Raw genomic sequence first — 23,180 nt, 5'->3', positions numbered from 1 at the left:
CAATAAAAACTAAACGAGCAGCGATAGTAATACACCGTTTGTTGCAATATGCTTGGGACAACAGTTCATTTTCAGGCGGACAAACTTTCGAAATTACGGTAGTTACAATTTTCAACAACAGATGGCGCTCCAAGTGATGTGAAAAATATAGAAGACAACGCAGTCTGTGGGTGCCCCATTCTGTATGTCACTTTTCTGCTGTAAGCGTGTGCTGTTCACAACGTGCAAGTGTGCTGTAGACAACATGGTTTATTCCTTAGAACAGAGCATTTTTCTGGTGTTGGAATTCCACCGCCTAGAATACAGTGTTGTTGCAACAAGACGAAGTTCTCCAACGGAGGTTGAATGTAACCAAAGGACCGAAAAGCAATACAATAAAGGATCTGTTTGAAAAATTTCAATGGACTGGGAACGTGACGGATGAATGAGATGGAAAGGTAGGGAGACTGCGTACGGCAACCACAGAGGGCAATGCGCAGCTAGTGCAGCTAGTGCAGCAGGTGATCCAACAGCGGCCTCAGGTTTCCGTTCGCCGTGTTGCAGCTACGGTCCAAATGACGCCAACGTCCACGTATCGTCTCATGCGCCAGAGTTTACACCTCTATCCAAACAAAATTCAAACGCGGCAACCCCTCAGCGCCGCTACCATTGCTGCATGAGAGACATTCGCTAACGATATAGTGCACAGGATTGATGACGGCGATATGCATGTGGGCAGCATTTGGTTTACTGAAGAAGCTTATTTTTACCTGGATAGCTTCGTCAATAAACAGAGCTGGCGCATATTGGGGAACCGAAAAGCACCATGTTGCAGTCCCATCGTCCCTGCATCCTCAAAAAGCACTGGTCTGTGCCGCCATTTCTTCCAAAGGAATCATTGGCCCATTTTTCAGATCCGAAATGATTACTGCATCACGCTATCTGGACATTCTTCGGGAATTTGTGGCGGTACAAACTGCCTTAGTTGACACTGCCTTAGACGACACTGCGAACACCTCGTGATTTATGCAAGATGGTGCCCGGCCACATTGCACGGCCGACATCTTTAATTTCCTGAATGAATATTTCGATGATCGTGTGACTGCTTTGGGCTATCCGAAACATACAGGAGGCGGCGTGGATTGGTCTCCCTATTCGCCAGACATGAACCCCTGTGGCTTCTTTCTGTGGGGACACTTGAAAGACCAGGTGTACCGCCAGACTCCAGAAACAATTGTACAGCTGAAGCTGTACATCTCATCTGCATGTGAAGCCATTCTGCCAGACACATTGTCAAAGGCTTCGGGTAATTTCATTCAGAGACTACGCCATATTATTGCTATGCATGGTGGATATGTGGAAAATATCGTACTATAGAGTTTCCCAGACCGCAGCGCCATCTGTTTTTGAAATTTGAATGTACTGTAATTTCGAAAGTTTGTCTGCCTGAAAATGTACTGTTGTCCCAAGCATATTGCAACAAACGGTGTATTTCTATCGCTGCTCGTTTAGTTTTTATTGCCGTTTCAAATATACTGGTCATTTTTGAAACATCCTGTATATACAGCTGTGCAGATTGTGAATATCGGTAATGAGGCTTTCTGCAGGCCCTTCCTGTCCTCCTTCACCTAGATTAGAAAATAAAGGAGATATATACAGCTGTGCAGAGATTACAACTGCAGATAGTGAATGTTGGTAAGGAGGCTTTCAGCAGCCCCTTCCAGTCCTCGTTCACCTAAGTTAGCAAAAAAAAAGGAGAAATATACGGCTGTGCAGAAATTACATCTGCAGATAGTGAAAGTTAGTAAGAAGGCTTTCTGCACCCTCTTCCTGTCCTCCTTCACCTAGGTTAGATAATAAAGGACATGTATACAGCTGTGGAGAAATTACATCTGTAGATAGTGAATATCGGTAAGGAGGCTTTCTGCAGGCCCTTCCTGTCCTCCTTCACCTAGGTTAGAAAATAAAGGAGATATATACAGCTGTGCAGAAATCACATCTGCAGATGGTGAATATTGGTAAGGTGGCTTTCTGCAGGCCCTTGTAGTCCTCCTTCACCTAGGTTAGAATATAAAGGTGATATATACAGCTGTGCAGAAATTACATCTGCAGATAGTGAATGTTGGTGTGGAGGCTTTCTGAAGGCACTTCCTGTCCTCCTCCACCTAGAATAGAAAAAAAGGTGATATATACAACTGTGCAGAAATTACATCTGCAGATAGTGAATGTTGGTAAGGAGGCATTCTGCACGCCCTTCCTGTCCTCCGTCACCTAGGATAGAAAAGAAAAGGAGATACATACAGCTGGGCATAAATTACATCTGCAGATAGTGAATGTTGGTAAGGAGGCTTTCTGCAGCCCCTTCCAGTCCTCCTTCACCTAGATTAGAAAATAGAGGAGATACACACAGCTGTGCAGAAATTACTTCTACATATGGTGAATGCTGGTAAGGAGTCTTTCTGCAAGCCCTTCCTGTCCTCCTTCACCTAGGTTAGAAAATAAAGGAGATATAAACAGCTGTGCAGAAATTACATCTGCAGATAGTGAATGTTGGTAAGGTGGCTTTCTGCAGGCCCTTCCTGTCCACCTTTACCTAGGTTACAATATAAAGGAGATATATACAGCTGTGCAGAAATGACATCTGCAGATGGTGAATATTGGTAAGGTGGCTTCCTGCAGGCCCTTGTAGTCCTCCTTCACCTAGGTTAGAATATAAAGGAGATATATACAGCTGTGCAGAAATTACATCTGCAGATAGTGAATGCTGGTGACGAGACTTTCTGCAGGCCCTTCCTGTCCTCCTTCACCTAGGCTAGAAAAGAACAGGAGATATATACACCTGTGCAGAAACTACATCTAGGGACGGTGAATGCTGGTAAGGAGGCTTTCTGCAGCCCATTCCAGTCCTCCTTCACATAGGTTAGAAAATTAAAGTAGATTAATACAGCTGTGCAGAAATTACATCTGCAGATAGTGAATGTTGGTAAGCAGGCCTTCTACAGCCCTTACAGTCCTCCTTCACCTAGGTTAGAAAGTAAAGGAAAAATATTCAGCTGTGCAGAAATTACTTCTGCAGATATTGAAAGTTGGTAAGGAGGCTTTCTGCAGGACCTTTCTTTAATCCTTCACCTAGGCTAGAAAAGAAAAGGAGATATAAACAGCTGTGCATAAATTACATCTGCAGATAGTAAATGTTGGTAAGGAAGCTTTCAGCAGGCCCTTCTAGTCCTCCTTCACCTAGGTTAGAAAGTAAAGGAAAAATATTCAGCTGTGCAGAAATTACTTCTGCAGAAATCGAAAGTTGGCAAGGAGGCTTTCTGCAGGACCTTCCTGTCCTCCTTCACCTAGGTTAAAGAATAAAGGTCACATATACAGCTATGCAGAATTTAAATCTGCAGATAGTAAATGTTGGTATGGAGGTTTTCTAGAGGCCCTTCCTGTCCTCCTTCACCTAGGTTAGAAAATAGAGGAGATATACACAGCTGTGCAGAAATTAGATCTACATATGGTGAATGAATGCTGGTAAGGAGGCTTTCTGCACGCCCTTCCAGTACTCCTACACCTAGGTTAGAATATAAAGGAGATATATACAGCTGTGCAGAAATTACATCTGCAGATAGTGAATGTTGGTAAGGTGGCTTTCTGCAGCCCCTTCCAGTCATCCTTCACCTCCTTTAGAAAAGTAAAGGAGATATATACAGCTGTGCAGAAATTACATCTAGAGATAGTGAATGCGCGTAAGGAGGCTTGCTGCAGCCCCTTCCAGTCCTCCTTCACATAGGTTAGAAAATAAAGTAGGTAAATATAGCTGTGCAGAAATCACATCTGCAGATAGTGGCTGTTGTTAAGGAGGCTTTCTGCAGCCCCTGTCAGCCCTCCTTCACCTATGTTAGAAAATAAAGGAGATATATACAGTAGTGCAGAAATCACGTCTGCAGATAGTGAATGTTGGTAGGGAGGCTACTTGCAGCCCCTTCCAGTCCTCCTTCGCCTAGGTTAGAAAATAAAGGAGATATATACACCTGTGTGGAAACTACATCTAGAGATAGTGAATGTTGGTAAGGAGGCTTTCTGCAGACCCTTCCAGTCCTCCTTCACCTAGATTAGATAAGAAAGGAGATATATACAGTTCTGCAGAAATTACATCTGCAAATAGTAAATGTTGGTAAGGAGGCTTTCTGCAGGCCCTTCCAGTCCTCTTTCATCTAGGTTAGAAAATGAGGTAGATATATACAGGTGAGCAGAAATTACATCTGCAGGTAGTGAAAGTTGGTAAGGAGGCTTTCTGCAGATCCTTCCAGTCCTCCTTCACCTAGGTTAGATAAAAAAGGAGATATATACAACTCCGCAGAAATTACATCGACATATGGTGAATGTTGGTTTGGAGGCTTTCTGCAGGCCCTTCCTGTCCTCCTTCAAATAGGTTAGAAAATAAAGGAGATATATACAGCTGTGCAGAAATTACATCTGCTGATAGTGAATTTGGTAAGAAGGCTTACTGCAGGCCGTTACTGTCCTCCATCACCTAGGTAAGTAAATAAAGGAGATACATACAGATGTGCAGAAATTACATCTGCAGATAGTGAATGTCAATAAAGAATCTTTCTGCAGGCCTATCCTGTTTTCTTCACTTAGGTTGGAAAATAAAGGAGATATATTCAGCTGTGCAGAAATTACATCTTCAGATAGTGAATGTCGGTATGGAGGCTTGCTGCAGGCCCTTCCTGTCCTCCTTCACTTAGATTAGAAAATAAAGGTGAAATATACAGCTGTGCAGAGATTACCCCTGCAGATAGTGAATGTTGTTAACGAGGCTTTCTGCAGCTCTTTCCTGTCCCTCAACTGGGTTAGAAAGTAAAGGGGACGTATACAACTGTGCGGAAATTAAATCTGCAGATTGTAGATGTTAGTAAGGAGGCTTACTGCATCCCCTTCCAGTCCTCCTTCACCTAGGTTAGAAAATGGAGGAGATGAATACAGCTGTGCAGATATTGCATCTGCAGATAGTGGATGTTGGTAAGGAGGCTTTTTGCAGGCCCTTCCTGTCCTCCATCACCTAGGTTAGAATAGAAAAGGAGATATATACAGCTGTGCATATATTAGACCTGCAGATAGTGAAAGTTGGTAAGGAGGCTTTCTGCAGGCCCTTCAGGTCCTCCTTTGGCTAGGTTTGAAAAGTAAAGGAGATATATACAGCTGTACAGAAATTACATCTGCAGATAGTGAATGTTGGTAAGGACGCTTTCTGCAGGCCCTCCCTGTCCTCTTTCACTTCGGTTAGAAAATAAAGGAGATACATACAGCTGTGCATGAATTACATCTGCAGATAGCCTATGTTGGTGAGCAGGCTTTCTGCAGGCCCTTCCTGTCCTCCTACACCTAAGTTAGAAAAGATAAGGCGATATATACAGCTGTGCAGAATTTACATCTGCAGATAGTCAACGTTGCTAAGGAGGCTTTCTGCAGGCCTTTCCAGTCCTCCTTCACCTAGGTTAGAAAATAAGTAGATATTTACAGCTGTGCTGAAATTACATCTGTGCAGAAATTACATCTGCAGATAGTGAATGTTGGTAAGGAGGCTTTCTGCAGGCCCTTGGTGTTCTCCTTCACCTAGGTTAGTGGATATAGGAGATAAATACAGCTGAGCATAAATTACATCTGCTGATAGTGAATGTTAGTAAGGAGGTTTCCTGCAGTAACTTCCAGTCCTCCTCCTCCTAGGTTAGAAAATAAAGGGGGTATATTCAGCTGTGCAGAATTTACATCTGAAGATAGTGAATGTTGGTAAGGAGGCTTTCTGCATCCCCTTCCAGTCCTCCTTCACTCAGGTTACACAATAAAGGTGGTATATACAGCTGTGCAGAAAATAGATCTGCAGATAGTGAATGTTGGTAAAGAGGCTTTCTGCATCCCCTTCCAGTCCTCCTTCACCTAGGTTAGAAAATAAAGGTAATGAATACAGCTGTGCAGAAAATAGATCTGCAGATAGTGAATGTTGGTAAGGAGGCTTTCAGCATCCCCTTCCAGTCCTCCTTCACCTAGGTTAGAAAATAAAGGTAATGAATACAGCTGTGCAGAAAATAGATCTGCAGATAGTGAATGTTGGTAAGGAGGCTTTCTGCATCCCCTTCCAGTCCTCCTTCACCTAGGTTAGAAAATAAAGGTAATGAATACAGCTGTGCAGATATTACATCTGCAGATTGTCGATGTTGGTAAGGAGGCTTTCTGCAGGCCCTTCCTGTCCTCCATCACCTAGGTTAGAATAGAAAAGGAGATATCTACAGCTGTGCATATATTAGACTTGCAGATAGTGAAAGTTCGTAAGGAGGCTTTCTGCAGTCCCTTCCAGTCCCCTTTCACCTAGGTTAGAAAGTAAAGGAGATATATATAGCTGTGCTGAAATTACAACTGCAGATAGTGAGTGTTGGTAAGGTGGCTTTCTGCAGATCATTCATGTCCTCCCTTACCTAGGTTAGAAAATAAGAGAGATATATACAGCTGTGCAGAAATAACATCTGCAGATAGTGAATGTTGGTCACGAGGCTTCCTGAATCCCCTTTCAGTCCTCTTTCAACTAGGTTAGAAAATAGAGGGGATAAATACAGCTGTGAAGAATTTACAGCTGCACTTTGTGAAGGTTGGTAAGGTGGCTTTCTGCAGCCCTTTCCAGTCCTCCTTCACCTAGGTATGAAAAAAAAGGAGATACATACAGCTGTGCAGAAATGACATCTGCAGATAGTGAATGTTGGCCTTTCTTGTCTTCCTTCACCTAGGGTAGAAAATAAAGGAGAAATATACGGCTGTGCAGAAATTATATCTGTGATAGTGAATGTTGGTAAGGGGGCTTTCTGCAGCCCCTTCCAGTCCTCCTCCACCTAGGTTAGAAAATAAAGGACATATATACAGCTGTGCAGAAATTACATCTGCAGATAGTGAGTGTTGGTAAGGTGGCTTTCTGCAGGAGCTTCCTGTCCTCCTTCACCTAGGATAAAAAATAAAGGAGATATATACAGCTGTGCAGATATTATATCTGCTGATAGTGAATGTTGGCCTTTCTTGTCTTCCTTCACCTAGGGTAGAAAATAAAGGAGAAATACACAGCTGTGCAGAAATTATATCTGTGATAGTGAATGTTGGTAAGGGGGCTTTCTGCAACCCCTTCCCGTCCTCCTTCACCTAGGTTAGAAATTAAATAAAATATATACAGCTGTGCAGAACTTACATCTGCAGATTGTGAATGATGGTAAGCTGGCTTCATGCAGGCCCTTACTGTCCTCCTTCACCTAGGTTAGAAAGTAATAGAGATATATACAGCTGTGCAGAAATTTAATCTGCAGGTAGTGAATGTTGGTAGAGGGGCTTTCCACAGCCCCATCAAGTCCTCCTTCACCTAGGTTAGAAAATAAAGGAGGTATATACAGCTGTGCAGAATCTACATCTGCAGATAGTGAGTGTTGGTAAGGAGGCTTTCTTCAGGCCCTTCCTGACATCCTTCACCTAGGTTAGAAAATAACGGAGATAGATACAGCTGTGCAGAAGTTACATCTGCAGGTAGTGAATGTCGATAAGGAGGCTTTCTGCAGCCCTTTCTTGTCTTCCTTCACCTAGGGTAAAAAATAAATGAGATATACCCATCTGTGCAGAAATGACATCTGCAGATAGTGAATGTAGTTAAGGAGGCTACTTGCAGCCCCTTCCAGTCCTCCTTCATCTAGGTTAGAAAGTAAGGGAGATGTATACAGCTCTGCAGAAATTACATCTGCAGATAGTGAATGTTGTTAACGAGGCTTTCTGCAGCTCTTTCCTGTCCCTCAACTGGGTTAGAAAGTAAAGGAGATGTATACAACTGTGCGGAAATTACATCTGCTTATTGTAAAAGTTGGTAAAGAGGCTTTCTGCTTCCCCTTCCAATCCTCCTTCACCTCGATTAGAAAATAAAGGGGATGAACACAGCTGTGCAGATATTACATCTGCAGATAGTGGATGTTGGTAAGGAGGCTTTCGCTTTCTGCAGGCCCTTTCTGTCCTCCTTCACCTAGGTTAGAAAAAAAAATGTGATATATACAGCTGTGCAGAGATTACATCTGCAGATAGTGAAGGAGGATAGGGAGGGCCTGCAGATATCCTCCCTACCAATGTTCACTATCAGCAGGTGTAATTTCTGCAAAGCTGTATATATCTCCTTTACTTTTCTAACCTAGGTGATGGAGGACTGGAAGGGGCCCTTTCTATTCTTCTCGCTTAGGTTAGAAAAGCAAAGGAGATATACACAACTGTGCAGGAATTACATCTGCAGATAGTGAATGTTGGTAAGGACGCTTTCTGCAGGCCCTCCCTGTCCTCCTACACCTAAGTTGGAAAAGATAAGGTGATATATACAGCTGTGCAGAATTTCCATATGCAGATAGTCAACGTTGCTAAGGAGGCTTTCTGCAGCCCTTTCCAGTCCTCCTTCACCTAGGTTAGAAAATAAAGGAGATATGTACAGCTGTGCAGAAATTGCGTCTGCAGATAGTGAATGTTGGTCACGAGGCTTCCTGAATCCCCTTTCAGTCCTCTTTCAACTAGGTTAGAAAATGAAGGAGATATACACAGCTGTGCAGAAATTACATCTACATATGGTGAATGCTTACAAGGAGGCTTTTAGCAGGCCCATCTGGTCCTCCATCACCTAGGATAGAAAATGAAGGATATATATACAGCTGTGCAGAAATTACATCTACATATGGTGAATGCTGATATGGAGGCTTTCTGCGGCCCCATTCACTCCCCCTTCACCTAGGTTAGAAAATAAAGGAGATGAATACAGCTGTGCACATATTACATCTGCAGATAGTGGATGTTGGTAAGGAGTCTTTCTGCAGATCATTCATGTCCTCTCGCACCTAGTATAGAAAATAAATGAGATATTTACAGCTGTGCAGAAATTACATCCTCAGATAGCGAATTTTGGTAAGGAGGCTTTCTGCACGCCCTTCCTTTAATCCTTCACCTAGGCTAGAAAAGAAAAGGAGATATAAACAGCTATGCATAAATTACATCTGCAGATAGTGAATGTTGGTAAGGAGGCTTTCTGCAGCCCTTTCCTGTCCTCCTTCACCTAGGTATGAAAAAAAAGGAGATACATACAGCTGTGCAGAAATGACATCTGCAGATAGTGAATGTCGATAAGGAGACTTTCTGCAGGCCTTTCTTGTCTTCCTTCACCTAGGGTAGAAAATAAAGGAGATATACACAGCTGTGCAGAAATGACATCTGCAGATTGTGAATGTAGGTAAGGAGGCTACTTACAGCCCCTAAGATTCCTCCTTCACCTAAGTTAGAAAATAATTTAAATGGTTACAGCTGTGCAGAAATTACATCTGCAGATAGTGGATGTTGTTAACAAGGCTTTCTGCAGCTCCTTCCTGTCCTTCAACTGGCTTAGAAAGTAAAGGAGATGTATACAACTGTGCGGAAATTACATCTGCAGATTGTAAATGTCGGTATGGAGGCTTTCTGCAGGCCCTTCCTGTCCTCCTTCACCTGGGTTAGAAAAGAAAATGTGATATATACGGCTGTGCAGAGATTACATCTGCAGATAGTGAAGGAGGATAGGTAGGGTCTGCAGAAAGCCCCCTTACCAACATTCACTATCAGCAGGTGTAATTTCTGCAAAGCTGTATATTTCTCCTTTACTTTTCTAACCTAGGTTAAGGAGGACTGGAAAGGGCCCTTTCTATTCTTTTTACCTAGGTTAGAAAAGTAAAGGAGATATACACAGCTGTGCAGGAATTACATTTGCAGATAGTGAATGTTGGTTAGGACGCTTTCTGGAGGCCCTCCCTTTCCCTCTTCACCTATGTTAGAAAATAAAGGAGATATATACAGCTGTGCATGAATTACATCTGCAGATAGTGAATGTTGGTGAGCAGGCTTGCTGCAGGCCCTTCCTGTCTTCATACGCCTAAGTTGGAAAAGAAAAGGCGATATATACAGCTGTGCAGAAATTACATCTGCAGATGGCGAATGTTGCTAAGGAGGCTTTCTGCAGGCCCTTCCTGTCCTCCTTCACCTAGGATAGAAAATAAAGGATATATATAAAGCTGTGCAGAAATTACATCTACATATGGTGAATGCTGTTATGGAGGCTTTCTGCAGCCCCTTCCAGTCCTCCATCACCTAGGTTAGAAAATAAAGGAGATATACACAGCTGTGCAGAAAATACATCTGCAGATAGTGAATGTAGGTAAGGAGGCTTTCTGTAGGCCCTTTTTGTCCTCCTTCACCTAGATTAGAATAAAAGGAGATATATACAGCTGTGCAGAAGTTACATCTGCAGATAGTGAATGTTGGTAAGGAGGTATTCTGCAGCCCCTTCCAGTCCTCCATCACCTAGGTTAGAAAATAAAGGATATATATACAGCTGTGCAGAAATTATATCTACATAAGGTGAATGCTGGTATGGAGGCTTTGTGCAGGCCCTTCCAATCCTCCTTCACCTAGGTTGGAAAATAAAGTATTTATATACAGCTGTGCAGAAATTACATCTGCAGTTAGTGACCGTTGGTGGGGGTGCTTTCTACAGCCACTTCAAGTCCTGCTTCACCTAGGTTAGATAATAAACGAGGTATATACAGCTGTGCAGAAATTACATCTTCTGGTACTGAATGTTGGTAAGGAGGCTTTCTGCAGCCCCTTCCAGTCCTCCTTCACCTAGGCTAGTAAATAAAGGAGATATATACAGCTGTGCAGAAATTACCTCTGCAGATAGTGAATGCTGGTGAGGAGGCTTTCTTCATGCCCTTTCTGTCCTCCTTCACCTAGGTTAGAAAATAAAGAAGATATATACAGCTGTGCAGAAATTACATCTGCAGATAGTGAATGTATGTAATTAGGCTTTCTGCAGGGTCTTAGTCGTATTTCACCTAGGTTAGAAAATAAAGGAGATATGTACAACTGTCCAGAAATTACATCTACATATGGTGAATGCTGGTATGGAGGCTTTCTGTAGGCCCTTCCAGTCCTCCTTCACCTAGGTTAGAAAATTAAGGAGATATGTACGGCTGTGCAGAAATTACATCTGCAGATAGTGAATGTTGTTAAGGAGGCTTTCTGCATGCCTTTCCAGTTCTCCTTCACCTAGGTTAGAAAATAAAGGAGATATATGTACAGCTGTGTAGAAATGAAATCTACAGAAAGGGAATGTTGGTAAGGAGGCTTTCTGCAGCCCTTTCCATTCCTGCTTAACGTTGGTTAGAAATAAATTAGATACATACATTTGTCCAGAAATTACATTTTCACATGGTGAATAATCGTAAGGAGGCTTTCAGCTGCCTCTACCAATCCTCTTTAACTTAGATCAGAATATAAAGGACATACATACATCTGTGCAGAAATTACATCTACAGATGGTGTATGTTGGTATGGAGGCTTTCTGCAGCCGTTTCCAGTCCTCCTGCACCTAGGTTAGAAAATAACTAGATATATACATCTGTGCAGAAATTACACCTAAAGATGGTGAATGTTGGTATGGAGGCTTTCTGCAGCTGCTTCCAGTCCACCTTCACCTGGGTTAAAATATAATGGAGATATATAAAGCTGTGCAGAAATTACATCTACAGATGGTGAATGTTGGTTAAGAGGCTTTCTTGCAGAGCCTTTCAGCCCTCCTTCTCCTAGGTTAGAAAATAAAGGAGATATATACAGCTGTGCAGAAATAATATCTACAGATGGTGAATGATTGTAGGGTAGCTTTATGCACCTTCTTCCAGTACTTCTTCACCTAGGGTGAAAAATATTGTAGTTATATACAGTTGTGTAGTAAACTTATCTAAAAATGGTGTATTTTTTTTCAAGGAAGCTTTCTTCAACCTCTTCCAGTATTTCTTCACCTTGGTAGGAAAAAACATGAACCATGCATGTGTGTTGTAGCCATACCTATGATGGTGAATATTGGTGAGGAAGCTTTCTGCGACACCTTGCAGTACTTCTTCTCCTATGGTAGAAAATAAAGTAAATATATACAGCTGTACAGTAACTATACCTAATGATGGTGAATCTTGGTAAGGAAGCTTCTGCGGCTCCTTCCAGTAATTTCCCCCTGTGGGTCCAAGGGTTAGAATAGGCCCGAGATATTCCTGCCTGTCATAAGAGGTGACTAAAAGGAGTCTCTCTCGCTCAAGGGGGGTAGTTTGCCGCTGCGTCCGGAGATGGATGGTTCCGTGAATTCTATTTGTCGTCATTTTGGTTTTTCACTTATTCTGGTTCTTTCCTTCCTTCCTTTGTTTGGTTCCTATCTTTGTCCTTCTCCCTCTCACTGTCTTCCTTACTTTTCCCCTTGCCTTCTTCTCCTTGCTTTCTTCTCCTTGCTTTCTTCTCCTTGCCTTCTTCTCCTTGCCTTCTTCTCCTTGCCTTCTTCTCCTTGCCTTCTTCTCCTTGCCTTCTTCTCCTTGCCTTCTTCTCCTTGCCTTCTTCTCCTTGCCTTCTTCTCCTTGCCTTCTTCTCCTTGCCTTCTTCTCCTTGCCTTCTTCTCCTTGCCTTCTTCTCCTTGCCTTCTTCTCCTTGCCTTCTTCTCCTTGCCTTCTTCTCCTTGCCTTCTTCTCCTTGCCTTCTTCTCCTTGCCTTCTTCTCCTTGCCTTCTTCTCCTTGCCTTCTTCTCCTTGCCTTCTTCTCCTTGCCTTCTTCTCCTTGCCTTCTTCTCCTTGCCTTCTTCTCCTTGCCTTCTTCTCCTTGCCTTCTTCTCCTTGCCTTCTTCTCCTTGCCTTCTTCTCCTTGCCTTCTTCTCCTTGCCTTCTTCTCCTTGCCTTCTTCTCCTTGCCTTCTTCTCCTTGCCTTCTTCTCCTTGCCTTCTTCTCCTTGCCTTCTTCTCCTTGCCTTCTTCTCCTTGCCTTCTTCTCCTTGCCTTCTTCTCCTTGCCTTCTTCTCCTTGCCTTCTTCTCCTTGCCTTCTTCTCCTTGCCTTCTTCTCCTTGCCTTCTTCTCCTTGCCTTCTTCTCCTTGCCTTCTTCTCCTTGCCTTCTTCTCCTTGCCTTCTTCTCCTTGCCTTCTTCTCCTTGCCTTCTTCTCCTTGCCTTCTTCTCCTTGCCTTCTTCTCCTTGCCTTCTTCTCCTTGCCTTCTTCTCCTTGCCTTCTTCTCCTTGCCTTCTTCTCCTTGCCTTCTTCTCCTTGCCTTCTTCTCCTTGCCTTCTTCTCCTTGCCTTCTTCTCCTTGCCTTCTTCTCCTTGCCTTCTTGTCACCCTTTGGTGCCCGCCTCGTCGTTTGAGACAGTCTGTCCTTTCTCTCCCTCTCTCCCCTTTTTTTTTTTTTTTTTTCCTCTTCTTCTTTCCTCCCTTTGCGTGCCTGAAGGCAGACCCACAGGTTCGCACACATAGCCAGTGATGGGGTGACGCGTTATTCCTCGCCCTGGGTAGACAAGTAAGGCACGCACGTACCCCCTGGTAAAGGCCAGGCCCAGGGACGTGTGACTGCCTGAGCTGACACATTTCGACCATGCTGATTGTTCTCTCAGTCCGTTTCTCTGTGTGACCTGAGGTGTAAACATTCACCTAAGATGGGAGTACCCTCTGCGAGGGTCCGCACAAGGATGGAGCGCGCAATCCGCAATGGATTTCTCTTCTTCTTCTCTTTCAACTTCTGCCGAAATATGGATCCTTGACCAGCCATCAGTGACAAAAGTACTACCGCCTGCCCCAAAGTTCCTCGTAGTTTCTCGATCTGAGGACGGAAAGGATTTTTCATCTGTCAACCCTTTCGTTATCCAAAAGGGCGTAGATGCCATAGCTGGATCTGTCAAGTCTTGTACCAGGATGCGTAACGGTACCTTGTTATTAGAAACTGAGAGTGACTTTCAGGCACAAAAACTGCTTCGGGCCACACTCCTGTACACGTTCCGTGTCCGGGTGGTGGCTCACCGCACTTTGAATTCGTCGCGTGGTGTGGTATATACTAGATCACTCAATGGATTGACTAATGAGTAGATTCAGTCTTCACTCACTGGACAGGGCATGACGGCTGTCCATAAGGTCATGGAAAAGGTCAACAATGAACTTGAACCGACCCAGACACTTTCCCTGACCTTTGAAAGTGTTCAGCTGCCATCGCGCATCAAAGCGGTCTACGACGTTATTTCTATTTGCCCCTATGTCCCGACACCTACAGGCAGCTACCAGTGTCAGCATTTTAATCACACTCGCCAGTCTTGTTCTAATGTGGCTAAATGTGTCACTTGCGGCAGGGATGCCCATGAGGGTGACTGTCCACCTCCATCTCCTCATTGTTTGATCTGTCAGGGTGACCATGCAGCGTCCTCTTGTGACTGTCCCATATACAAGGATGAACGCTGTATACAGGACATTCGTGTCAAAGTGAAAGTGTCCACCTCAGCTGCTCGCAAGCTATTTGCTAGTAGGAATCCCACACTGCTCCCAGCGTGGAAATACAGTACTGTCCTCGCTTCTCCTCGGACTACCAGGGAGGTGGCAACGCAGACATGCAATCTGACATTCAGCACTACGGTCGTCCGTTCGGCCATTGCTAAGATCGCCCGGTCAATGTCTCCTCTTCCTCCCCTCACCCCTAAGATACAAGCACCTTCATCAGCTTCTGCCAAGACGAAGACCCAGAAGTCAGATGCACAGGCCTTCAAGAAAGAACCGTCCCATGCAGACCTGCTACGTACATCAAACTCCCGGCCATCGACCAGTATTTCCACTAAATGACCTTCCAAGAAGGTTCATAGGAAGCAAAGTTCTCCTTGTCCGCCATTGCGCGTTTCTTCTCCTGTGCCACGCAGCGGTTGCCGCCCCAGGCCGTCGTCCTTTTTGCCTGGCCACACCGCTGGTAGCCAAACATCTGACCATTGAACGGTGGAGGAAGCTCCCCCTTTTGGCCATCTTAACAAGATGGCAGATGAACCTATTGAACCAATGGACAATGACTCTCCACCTATTGATAGCGGCGGCAGTGCTCGCTTGAAGCCAGGCCCTCAGCGGCCTTCGAGGTGACCCCTTCTTGCTTCTCATATTTCTTTTTCTTCTCACGATGGCACTTATTCACTGGAATATTCGCAGCATTCGCTCTCACCGAGAGGACTTGAAGTTGCTGCTCCGTTTGCACCGTCCGCTTGTTGTAGCCCTCCAGGAAACGAAGCTACGCCCATGCAATCAAATTGCCTTTGCACACTACACCTCTGTGTGTTTTGACCTACCCTCTGTGACAGGTATTCCTGCTCATGGAGGGGTTATGTTGCTGGTCCAGGATGAGATTTACTATGATCTCATCACATTGCACACCGGCCTGCAGGCAGTTGCTGTCTGAATTACTCTCCCCACTTTTACATTTTTCATTTGTACCGTTGACACTCCATCATTGTTTGCCGTAACCAGGGCAGACATGATGCAAATTATTGCTCAGCTACCTGCACCATTTTTGTTAACTGGAGCCTTCAGTCCCCACCATCCCCTTTGGGGCTCTCCAGCATCCTACCCGAGGGGCTCCCTGTTAGCAGACCTTTTCAGCCAGCTCAATCTTGTCTGCCTCAATACTGGCGGCCCTACTTTTCTTTCAGTCACATCTCACACTTGTTCTCATTTAGACCTCTCTATATGCACTACCCAACTTGCACACTGGTTTGAGTGGTATGCACTTTCTGATACATATTCGAGGGACCAGTTCCCGTGTGTCATCCATCTCCTGGATCATACCCCCTCTCTGTGCTCAACATGATGGAACATCTCCAAAGCAGACTGGGGGCTCTTCTCTTCCAGAGCGAACTTTCAGGATCAAACCTTCACAAGTTGCAATAGTCAGGTCACACACCTCGTGGAAGTTATTCTCACTGCTGCTGAATATTCTATCCCTCACACTACTTCTTCTCCACGTCACGCACCGGTCCCCTGGTGGACCGCAGCATGTAGACACTTTACGTGCTCGTCAATGTGCTTTATGCACCTTTTACACTACCCTATGGTGGCTAATTGTATCAATTATAAACAATTACATGCACAGTGTCGTCATGTTATTAAAGAAAGCAAGAAAGCCAGCTGGGCTTCTTTCACAAGCAGCTTCAACAGTTTTACTCCTTCTTCTGTTGTCTGGGGTAGCCTGCACCGGCTATCTGGCACTAAGGTCCACTCACCAGTTTCTGGCTTGACGGTCGGGAATGATGTCCTTGTCGCCCCTGAGGATGTCTCCAATGCCTTCGGCCGCTTTTTTGCAAAGGTTTCGAGCTCCACTCATTACCACCCTGCCTTCCTCCCCTGAAAACAGGCAGAGGAGGCAAGGCCACCTAACTTTCGCTCTTGGAATCGTGAAAGTTATAATGCCCCATTCACTATGCGGGAATTCAAAAATGCAGTTGCCCGGTCACGGTCCTCTGCTCCAGGCCTGATTCTATTCATATTCAGATGCTGAAGAACCTTTCTCCTGCGGGTAAAGGTTTTATTCTTAGTACTTACAATCACATCTGGATTGAGGGTCATCTTCCCACATGCTGGAGCAAGTCTATTGTTGTGCCGAATCCTACTCTGGGGTAGGACAAGCACTTGCTCTCCAGTTATCGACCCATCTCTCTTACCAGCTGTGTCTGCAAGGTGAAGGCGTGAATGGTCAACTCTCGTTTGGTTTGGCTGCTTGAATCTCGACACCTACTTACCAATGTACTATGTGGATTCCGTAGGCGCCGCTCTGCTGTTGACCATCTGGTTACCTTGTTGACCTTCATTATGAATAACTTCTTGCGGAAGCGCCCAACCCCGGCTGTGTTCTTTGATTTGGAGAAGGTTTACAACACCTGTTCGAGAGTGGGCATTCTCCTCACCATGCATACATGGGGCCTTTGCGGTCGCCTCCCTCCTTTTATGCATGCCTTTTTAATGGATCGACAATTCAGGGTATGTGTGGGTTCTGTCCTGTCAGATGCCTTTCCCCAGGAGAATGGGGTGCTACAGGGATCAGTTTTGAGCGACGCTCTCTTCAACATAGCGATCAGTCCAATAATGGATTGCCTCCCAGCTGATGTGTCAGGCTCCCTTTTCGTGGACGATTTTACCATCTATTGCAGTGCACAGCGTACGTGTTTCCTGGAGCACTGTCTTCAGCACTGTCTTCAGCACTGTCTTCAGCACTGTCTTCAGCACTGTCTTCAGCACTGTCTTCAGCACTGTCTTCAGCACTGTCTTCAGCACTGTCTTCAGCACTGTCTTCAGCACTGTCTTCAGCACTGTCTTCAGCACTGTCTTCAGCACTGTCTTCAGCACTGTCTTCAGCACTGTCTTCAGCACTGTCTTCAGCACTGTCTTCAGCACTGTCTTCAGCACTGTCTTCAGCACTGTCTTCAGCACTGTCTTCAGCACTGTCTTCAGCACTGTCTTCAGCACTGTCTTCAGCACTGTCTTCAGCACTGTCTTCAGCACTGTCTTCAGCACTGTCTTCAGCACTGTCTTCAGCACTGTCTTCAGCACTGTCTTCAGCACTGTCTTCAGCACTGTCTTCAGCACTGTCTTCAGCACTGTCTTCAGCACTGTCTTCAGCACTGTCTTCAGCACTGTCTTCAGCACTGTCTTCAGCACTGTCTTCAGCACTGTCTTCAGCACTGTCTTCAGCACTGTCTTCAGCACTGTCTTCAGCACTGTCTTCAGCACTGTCTTCAGCACTGTCTTCAGCACTGTCTTCAGCACTGTCTTCAGCACTGTCTTCAGCACTGTCTTCAGCACTGTCTTCAGCACTGTCTTCAGCACTGTCTTCAGCACTGTCTTCAGCACTGTCTTCAGCACTGTCTTCAGCACTGTCTTCAGCACTGTCTTCAGCACTGTCTTCAGCACTGTCTTCAGCACTGTCTTCAGCACTGTCTTCAGCACTGTCTTCAGCACTGTCTTCAGCACTGTCTTCAGCACTGTCTTCAGCACTGTCTTCAGCACTGTCTTCAGCACTGTCTTCAGCACTGTCTTCAGCACTGTCTTCAGCACTGTCTTCAGCACTGTCTTCAGCACTGTCTTCAGCACTGTCTTCAGCACTGTCTTCAGCACTGTCTTCAGCACTGTCTTCAGCACTGTCTTCAGCACTGTCTTCAGCACTGTCTTCAGCACTGTCTTCAGCACTGTCTTCAGCACTGTCTTCAGCACTGTCTTCAGCACTGTCTTCAGCACTGTCTTCAGCACTGTCTTCAGCACTGTCTTCAGCACTGTCTTCAGCACTGTCTTCAGCACTGTCTTCAGCACTGTCTTCAGCACTGTCTTCAGCACTGTCTTCAGCACTGTCTTCAGCACTGTCTTCAGCACTGTCTTCAGCACTGTCTTCAGCACTGTCTTCAGCACTGTCTTCAGCACTGTCTTCAGCACTGTCTTCAGCACTGTCTTCAGCACTGTCTTCAGCACTGTCTTCAGCACTGTCTTCAGCACTGTCTTCAGCACTGTCTTCAGCACTGTCTTCAGCACTGTCTTCAGCACTGTCTTCAGCACTGTCTTCAGCACTGTCTTCAGCACTGTCTTCAGCACTGTCTTCAGCACTGTCTTCAGCACTGTCTTCAGCACTGTCTTCAGCACTGTCTTCAGCACTGTCTTCAGCACTGTCTTCAGCACTGTCTTCAGCACTGTCTTCAGCACTGTCTTCAGCACTGTCTTCAGCACTGTCTTCAGCACTGTCTTCAGCACTGTCTTCAGCACTGTCTTCAGCACTGTCTTCAGCACTGTCTTCAGCACTGTCTTCAGCACTGTCTTCAGCACTGTCTTCAGCACTGTCTTCAGCACTGTCTTCAGCACTGTCTTCAGCACTGTCTTCAGCACTGTCTTCAGCACTGTCTTCAGTTTTTCTGCTGCGAAGACAGTCTGTATAAACTTCTGGCGCTACAAAGAGTTTCTCCCACCATCCTTACGACTCGGTCCCGTTGCTCTCCGATTCGTGGAGACAACAAAATTTTTAGTTCTTACATTTGACACGGAACTTAGCTGGTCTCCACTTGTGTCATATTTGGCTGCCCATTGTACCTGTTCCCTAAATGTCCTCTGTGTTCTCAGTGGTATGTCATGTGAAGCGGATCGAACCGTCCTACTTCGCCTATATCGGTCGATCATCCGCTCACAGCTGGATAATGGGAGCATCGTATACTCCTCTGCATGGCCATCCATCTTACGCCATATCAACTCTATACAACATCAGGGTTTACGTCTTGCGATCGGAGCGTTTTATACTAGTCCTTTCGAGAGTCTTTATGCTGAAGCCAGTGAATTGCCACTAACCATCCGGCGCAATATACTGCTTTGTCGGTATGCCTGTCGGCTATTGTCAATGCCCGACCACCTGTCTTATCGATCCTTTTTTAACGACTCACGACCGTCAATACGGGTTGTATGTCTCTGCCCTGCGACCCCCTGGAGTTCGTTTTCGTCGCCTCCTTCAGCACCTTGATTTTTTACTCCCTGCAACCTTTCGAGTGGGCGAGAGACAAACACCTCCTTGGCTTCAGGCTCAGGTTCGCATTCACCTTGACCTTGGCACGCTCCCAAAGGAGGTTAGCTCCACTTCGGTATACCGCTCCCATTTTGTCGAACTTTGTTCGAAGTTCACTAATATGACCTTCATTTATACAGATGGCTCTAAGACCAATGAGGGTGTTGGGTGCTCTTTTAGTGTCGGGGCACACAGTTTCTAATACCGACTCCATGACCATTGTTCAGTCTTCACAGCTGAGGTATTTTCCATCTACCAGGCTATTCTTTACATCTGCTGCCACCGACATTCTGCTTATGTTATCTGCTCCGATTCCCTGAGCGCCATCCAGAGCCTCAGTGATCCGTATCCGGTTCACCCTTTCGTGCACCGGATCCAACGCTCTATTCAGTAGCTGGTGGACGACGGTTCTCCGGTTAGATTTAGGTGGGTTCCTGGTCATGTCAGTACCCCTGGGAACGAAGCTGCGGATGCCACGGCCAAGACTGCGGTCCTCCAGCCTCGGACAGCTTCTTGTTGTGTCCCTTCATCAAATTGTAGCAGGGTCATTTGTCGGCGCATTTTATCGCTGTGGCATGCCGATTGGTTTGCACTTACGGACAACAAGCTACGGGCCTTGAAACCTCTTCCCACGGCTTGGACGACCTCTTCACGCCCTTCTCGGCCGGAGGAGGTCGTTTTGGCCCGGTTACAAATTGGACACTGCCGGTTCAGCCATCCCCATCTGCCGACGGCTGCGCCGGCGCTGTTCTCTCCATGTGGGCAATTGCTGGCAGTATGCCACATTTTAATGTCCTGTCCAAATTTTAATACACTCCCAGTAATTATTAACCTAGGGTAGAAAATAATGGAGGTATATACAGCTGTGCGGTAACTATATCAGCAGATGGAGAATCTATGTCAGGAAGCTTTATGCAGCACCTTGAAGTACATTTTCACCTGCGGTAGAAGACAAAGGAGGTACATACAGCTGTGCAGTAACTATATCTACAGATGGTGAATGTTAGTATGGAAGCTTCCTGCACCTCCTTCTAGTATTTCTTCACCTAGGGTAGAATATAAGTGTGATATATACAGCTGTGCCGGAAATGTATCTGCAGATTTTGGATGTTGGAAGGGAGCTTCCTGCAGCCTCTTCCATAACTTAGTCACCGAGGTTAGAAAACCTTTGCAGTATGTAAGTTGTGCAGTAACTAAATCTGCAGATGCTGAGTGTTGGTAACGGAGCTTTCTGCACATTCTTCTATAACATCTTTGCCTTGGGTAGGAAATCATGGTGATACGTGCACCTGTGCTGTAACTATATTTGCGGGTTTTGAATGTTAGTAAGGAAGCTCTCTTCAGCTTCTTCCATAACTTCTTCTCCTAGAGTAGAAAGTGAAGGCTATATGTACAGCAGAGTACTATCAACTGTGTTAATGGTTAGTACCACACCTTTCAATTGGAGAAGAGGAGACATTGTACCCATATTCAAAAAATACACTCCTGGAAATTGAAATAAGAACACCATGAATTCATTGTCCCAGGAAGGGGAAACTTTATTGACACATTCCTGGAGTCAGATACATCACATGATCACACTGACAGAACCACAGGCACATAGACACAGGCAACAGAGCATGCACAATGTTGGCACTAGTACAGTGTATATCCACCTTTCGCAGCAATGCAGGCTGCTATTCTCCTATGGAGACGATCGTAGAGATGCTGGATGTAGTCCTGTGGAACGGCTTGCCATGCCATTTCCACCTGGCGCCTCAGTTGGACCAGCGTTCGTGCTGGACGTGCAGACCGCGTGAGACGACGCTTCATCCAGTCCCAAACATGCTCAATGGGGGACAGATCCGGAGATCTTGCTGGCCAGGGTAGTTGACTTACACCTTCTAGAGCATGTTGGGTGGCACGGGATACATGCGGACGTGCATTGTCCTGTTGGAACAGCAAGTTCCTTTGCCGGTCTAGGAATGGTAGAACGATGGGTTCGATGACGGTTTGGATGCACCGTGCACTATTCAGTGTCCCCTCGACGATCACCAGTGGTGTACGCCAGTGTAGGTGATCGCTCCCCACACCATGATGCCGGGTGTTGGCCCTGTGTGCCTCGGTCGTATGCAGTCCTGATTGGCGCTATGCAGGTGAGCGCCACAAACACGCATACGACCATCATTGGCACCAAGGCAGAAGCGACTCTCATCGCTGAAGACGACACGTCTCCATTCGTCCCTCCATTCACGCCTGTCACGACACCACTGGAGGCGGGCTGCACGATGTTGGGGCGTGAGCGGAAGACGGCCTAACGGTGTGCGGGACCGTAGCCCAGCTTCATGGAGACGGTTGCGAATGGTCCTCGCCGATACCCCAGGAGCAACAGTGTCCCTAATTTGCTGGGAAGTGGCGGTGCGGTCCCCTACGGCACTGCGTAGGATCCTACGGTCTTGGTGTGCATCCATGCGTCGCTGCGGTCCGGTCCCAGGTCGACGGGCACGTGCACCTTCCGCCGACCACTGGCGACAACATCGATGTACTGTGGAGACCTCACGCCCCATGTGTTGAGCAATTCGGCGGTACGTCCACCCGGCCTCCCGCATGCCCACTATATGCCCTCGCTCAAAGTCCGTCAACTGCACATACGGTTCACGTCCACGCTGTCGCGGCATGCTACCAGTGTTAAAGACTGCGATGGAGCTCCGTATGCCACAGCAAACTGGCTGACACTGACGGCGGTGGTGCACAAATGCTGCGCAGCTAGCGCCATTCGACGGCCAACACCACAGTTCCTGGTGTGTCCGCTGTGCCGTGCGTGTGATCATTGCTTGTACAGCCCTCTCGCAGTGTCCGGAGCAAGTATGGTGGGTCTGACACACCGGTGTCAATGTGTTCTTTTTTCCATTTCCAGGAGTGTACAATAAAAGTCTTTGGAAAAATCACAGAGGTATAACCCTTATGAGTCATACAGCCAAAATTTTTGAATTAATTTTACTAAATCGAATACGTTAAAACATATAAAACGGCTGAGTGAAGAACAGCATGGGTTTAGGAAAGGAAGAAGCACAATCAACCTAATATATTCTGTCTATCAACTGGTGGAAGAAAGTTGGGAGTTTAAAAAAATAGTGATAATGGTTTTTATAGACAAAGGATAGGGATGTGTCCCTGTTGACAGGGAAAGACTCTGTGATGAAAGAAGAAGATACATGTAGATGACAGATGCATTAATGTAATAAACTAAATGTGCAGAGAACACAATTGTAGAACTAGAACATCATTGGGGAACTCTGTTTGCTTCCAAATAAGTCAAGCCCCCCCTGCAGGTGTGGGGTAAGAATGGACCCGAGGTATTCATGCCTTTCGTAAGAGGCGACTAAAAGGAGTTTCAACCGTTTCGGCCTTCCATGTGATGGCCCCCCCTTGGGGTTTGACTTCCATTTTTCAAAATTCTACAGAAGTACGAGCCTTTTGGGGAAGGACGCCTTATGTGGTGTCTCACTGGTCCTCAGTGCACTAAGACCTTGGCACTCAGCATTGTAACGGCGTTGTAACCACACCCACTATTCCTCAAATTGGGCCTAAACGCCTGATGGGTTACGCAAGTTACGCCCATATTGCATCCCCATCTGCACCTATGATCATGATGGACTTTCCATGGCACCCGAAATCCAGCACAGTAGCCAGCCCGTTGTGGTGGGGTTGTCATGTACCCTCTAGGTTGTAGCCCCTGACTACACATGGATCGTACTGCCGATACCTGAGCTGTACCCTCCCCACGTCGGCCAAGGA

The 23,180-nt window shown here is 46.0% G+C and overlaps 1 protein-coding gene across 1 annotated transcript in view; it reads right to left on the bottom strand.

Moving 5' to 3' along the window:
* LOC126458639 (uncharacterized protein DDB_G0287625-like) overlaps positions 1-23,180 on the bottom strand; it is a 130,164-nt gene that overhangs the window by 94,636 nt on the left and 12,348 nt on the right. Inside the window, exons 2-3 of the mRNA XM_050095807.1 lie at positions 17,048-18,714; positions 12,291-13,159 (exon numbers count right to left, since the gene is read on the bottom strand). Of these exons, the coding sequence (XP_049951764.1) occupies positions 12,291-13,159; positions 17,048-18,714 (2,536 nt within the window). The remainder of the gene's footprint in view (positions 1-12,290; positions 13,160-17,047; positions 18,715-23,180) is intronic.

This window comes from Schistocerca serialis, chromosome 2, assembly GCF_023864345.2.
Source record: "Schistocerca serialis cubense isolate TAMUIC-IGC-003099 chromosome 2, iqSchSeri2.2, whole genome shotgun sequence".
Taxonomy (NCBI): Eukaryota; Metazoa; Arthropoda; class Insecta; order Orthoptera; family Acrididae; genus Schistocerca; species Schistocerca serialis.
This window is presented reverse-complemented; position numbering and strand designations above follow the sequence as displayed.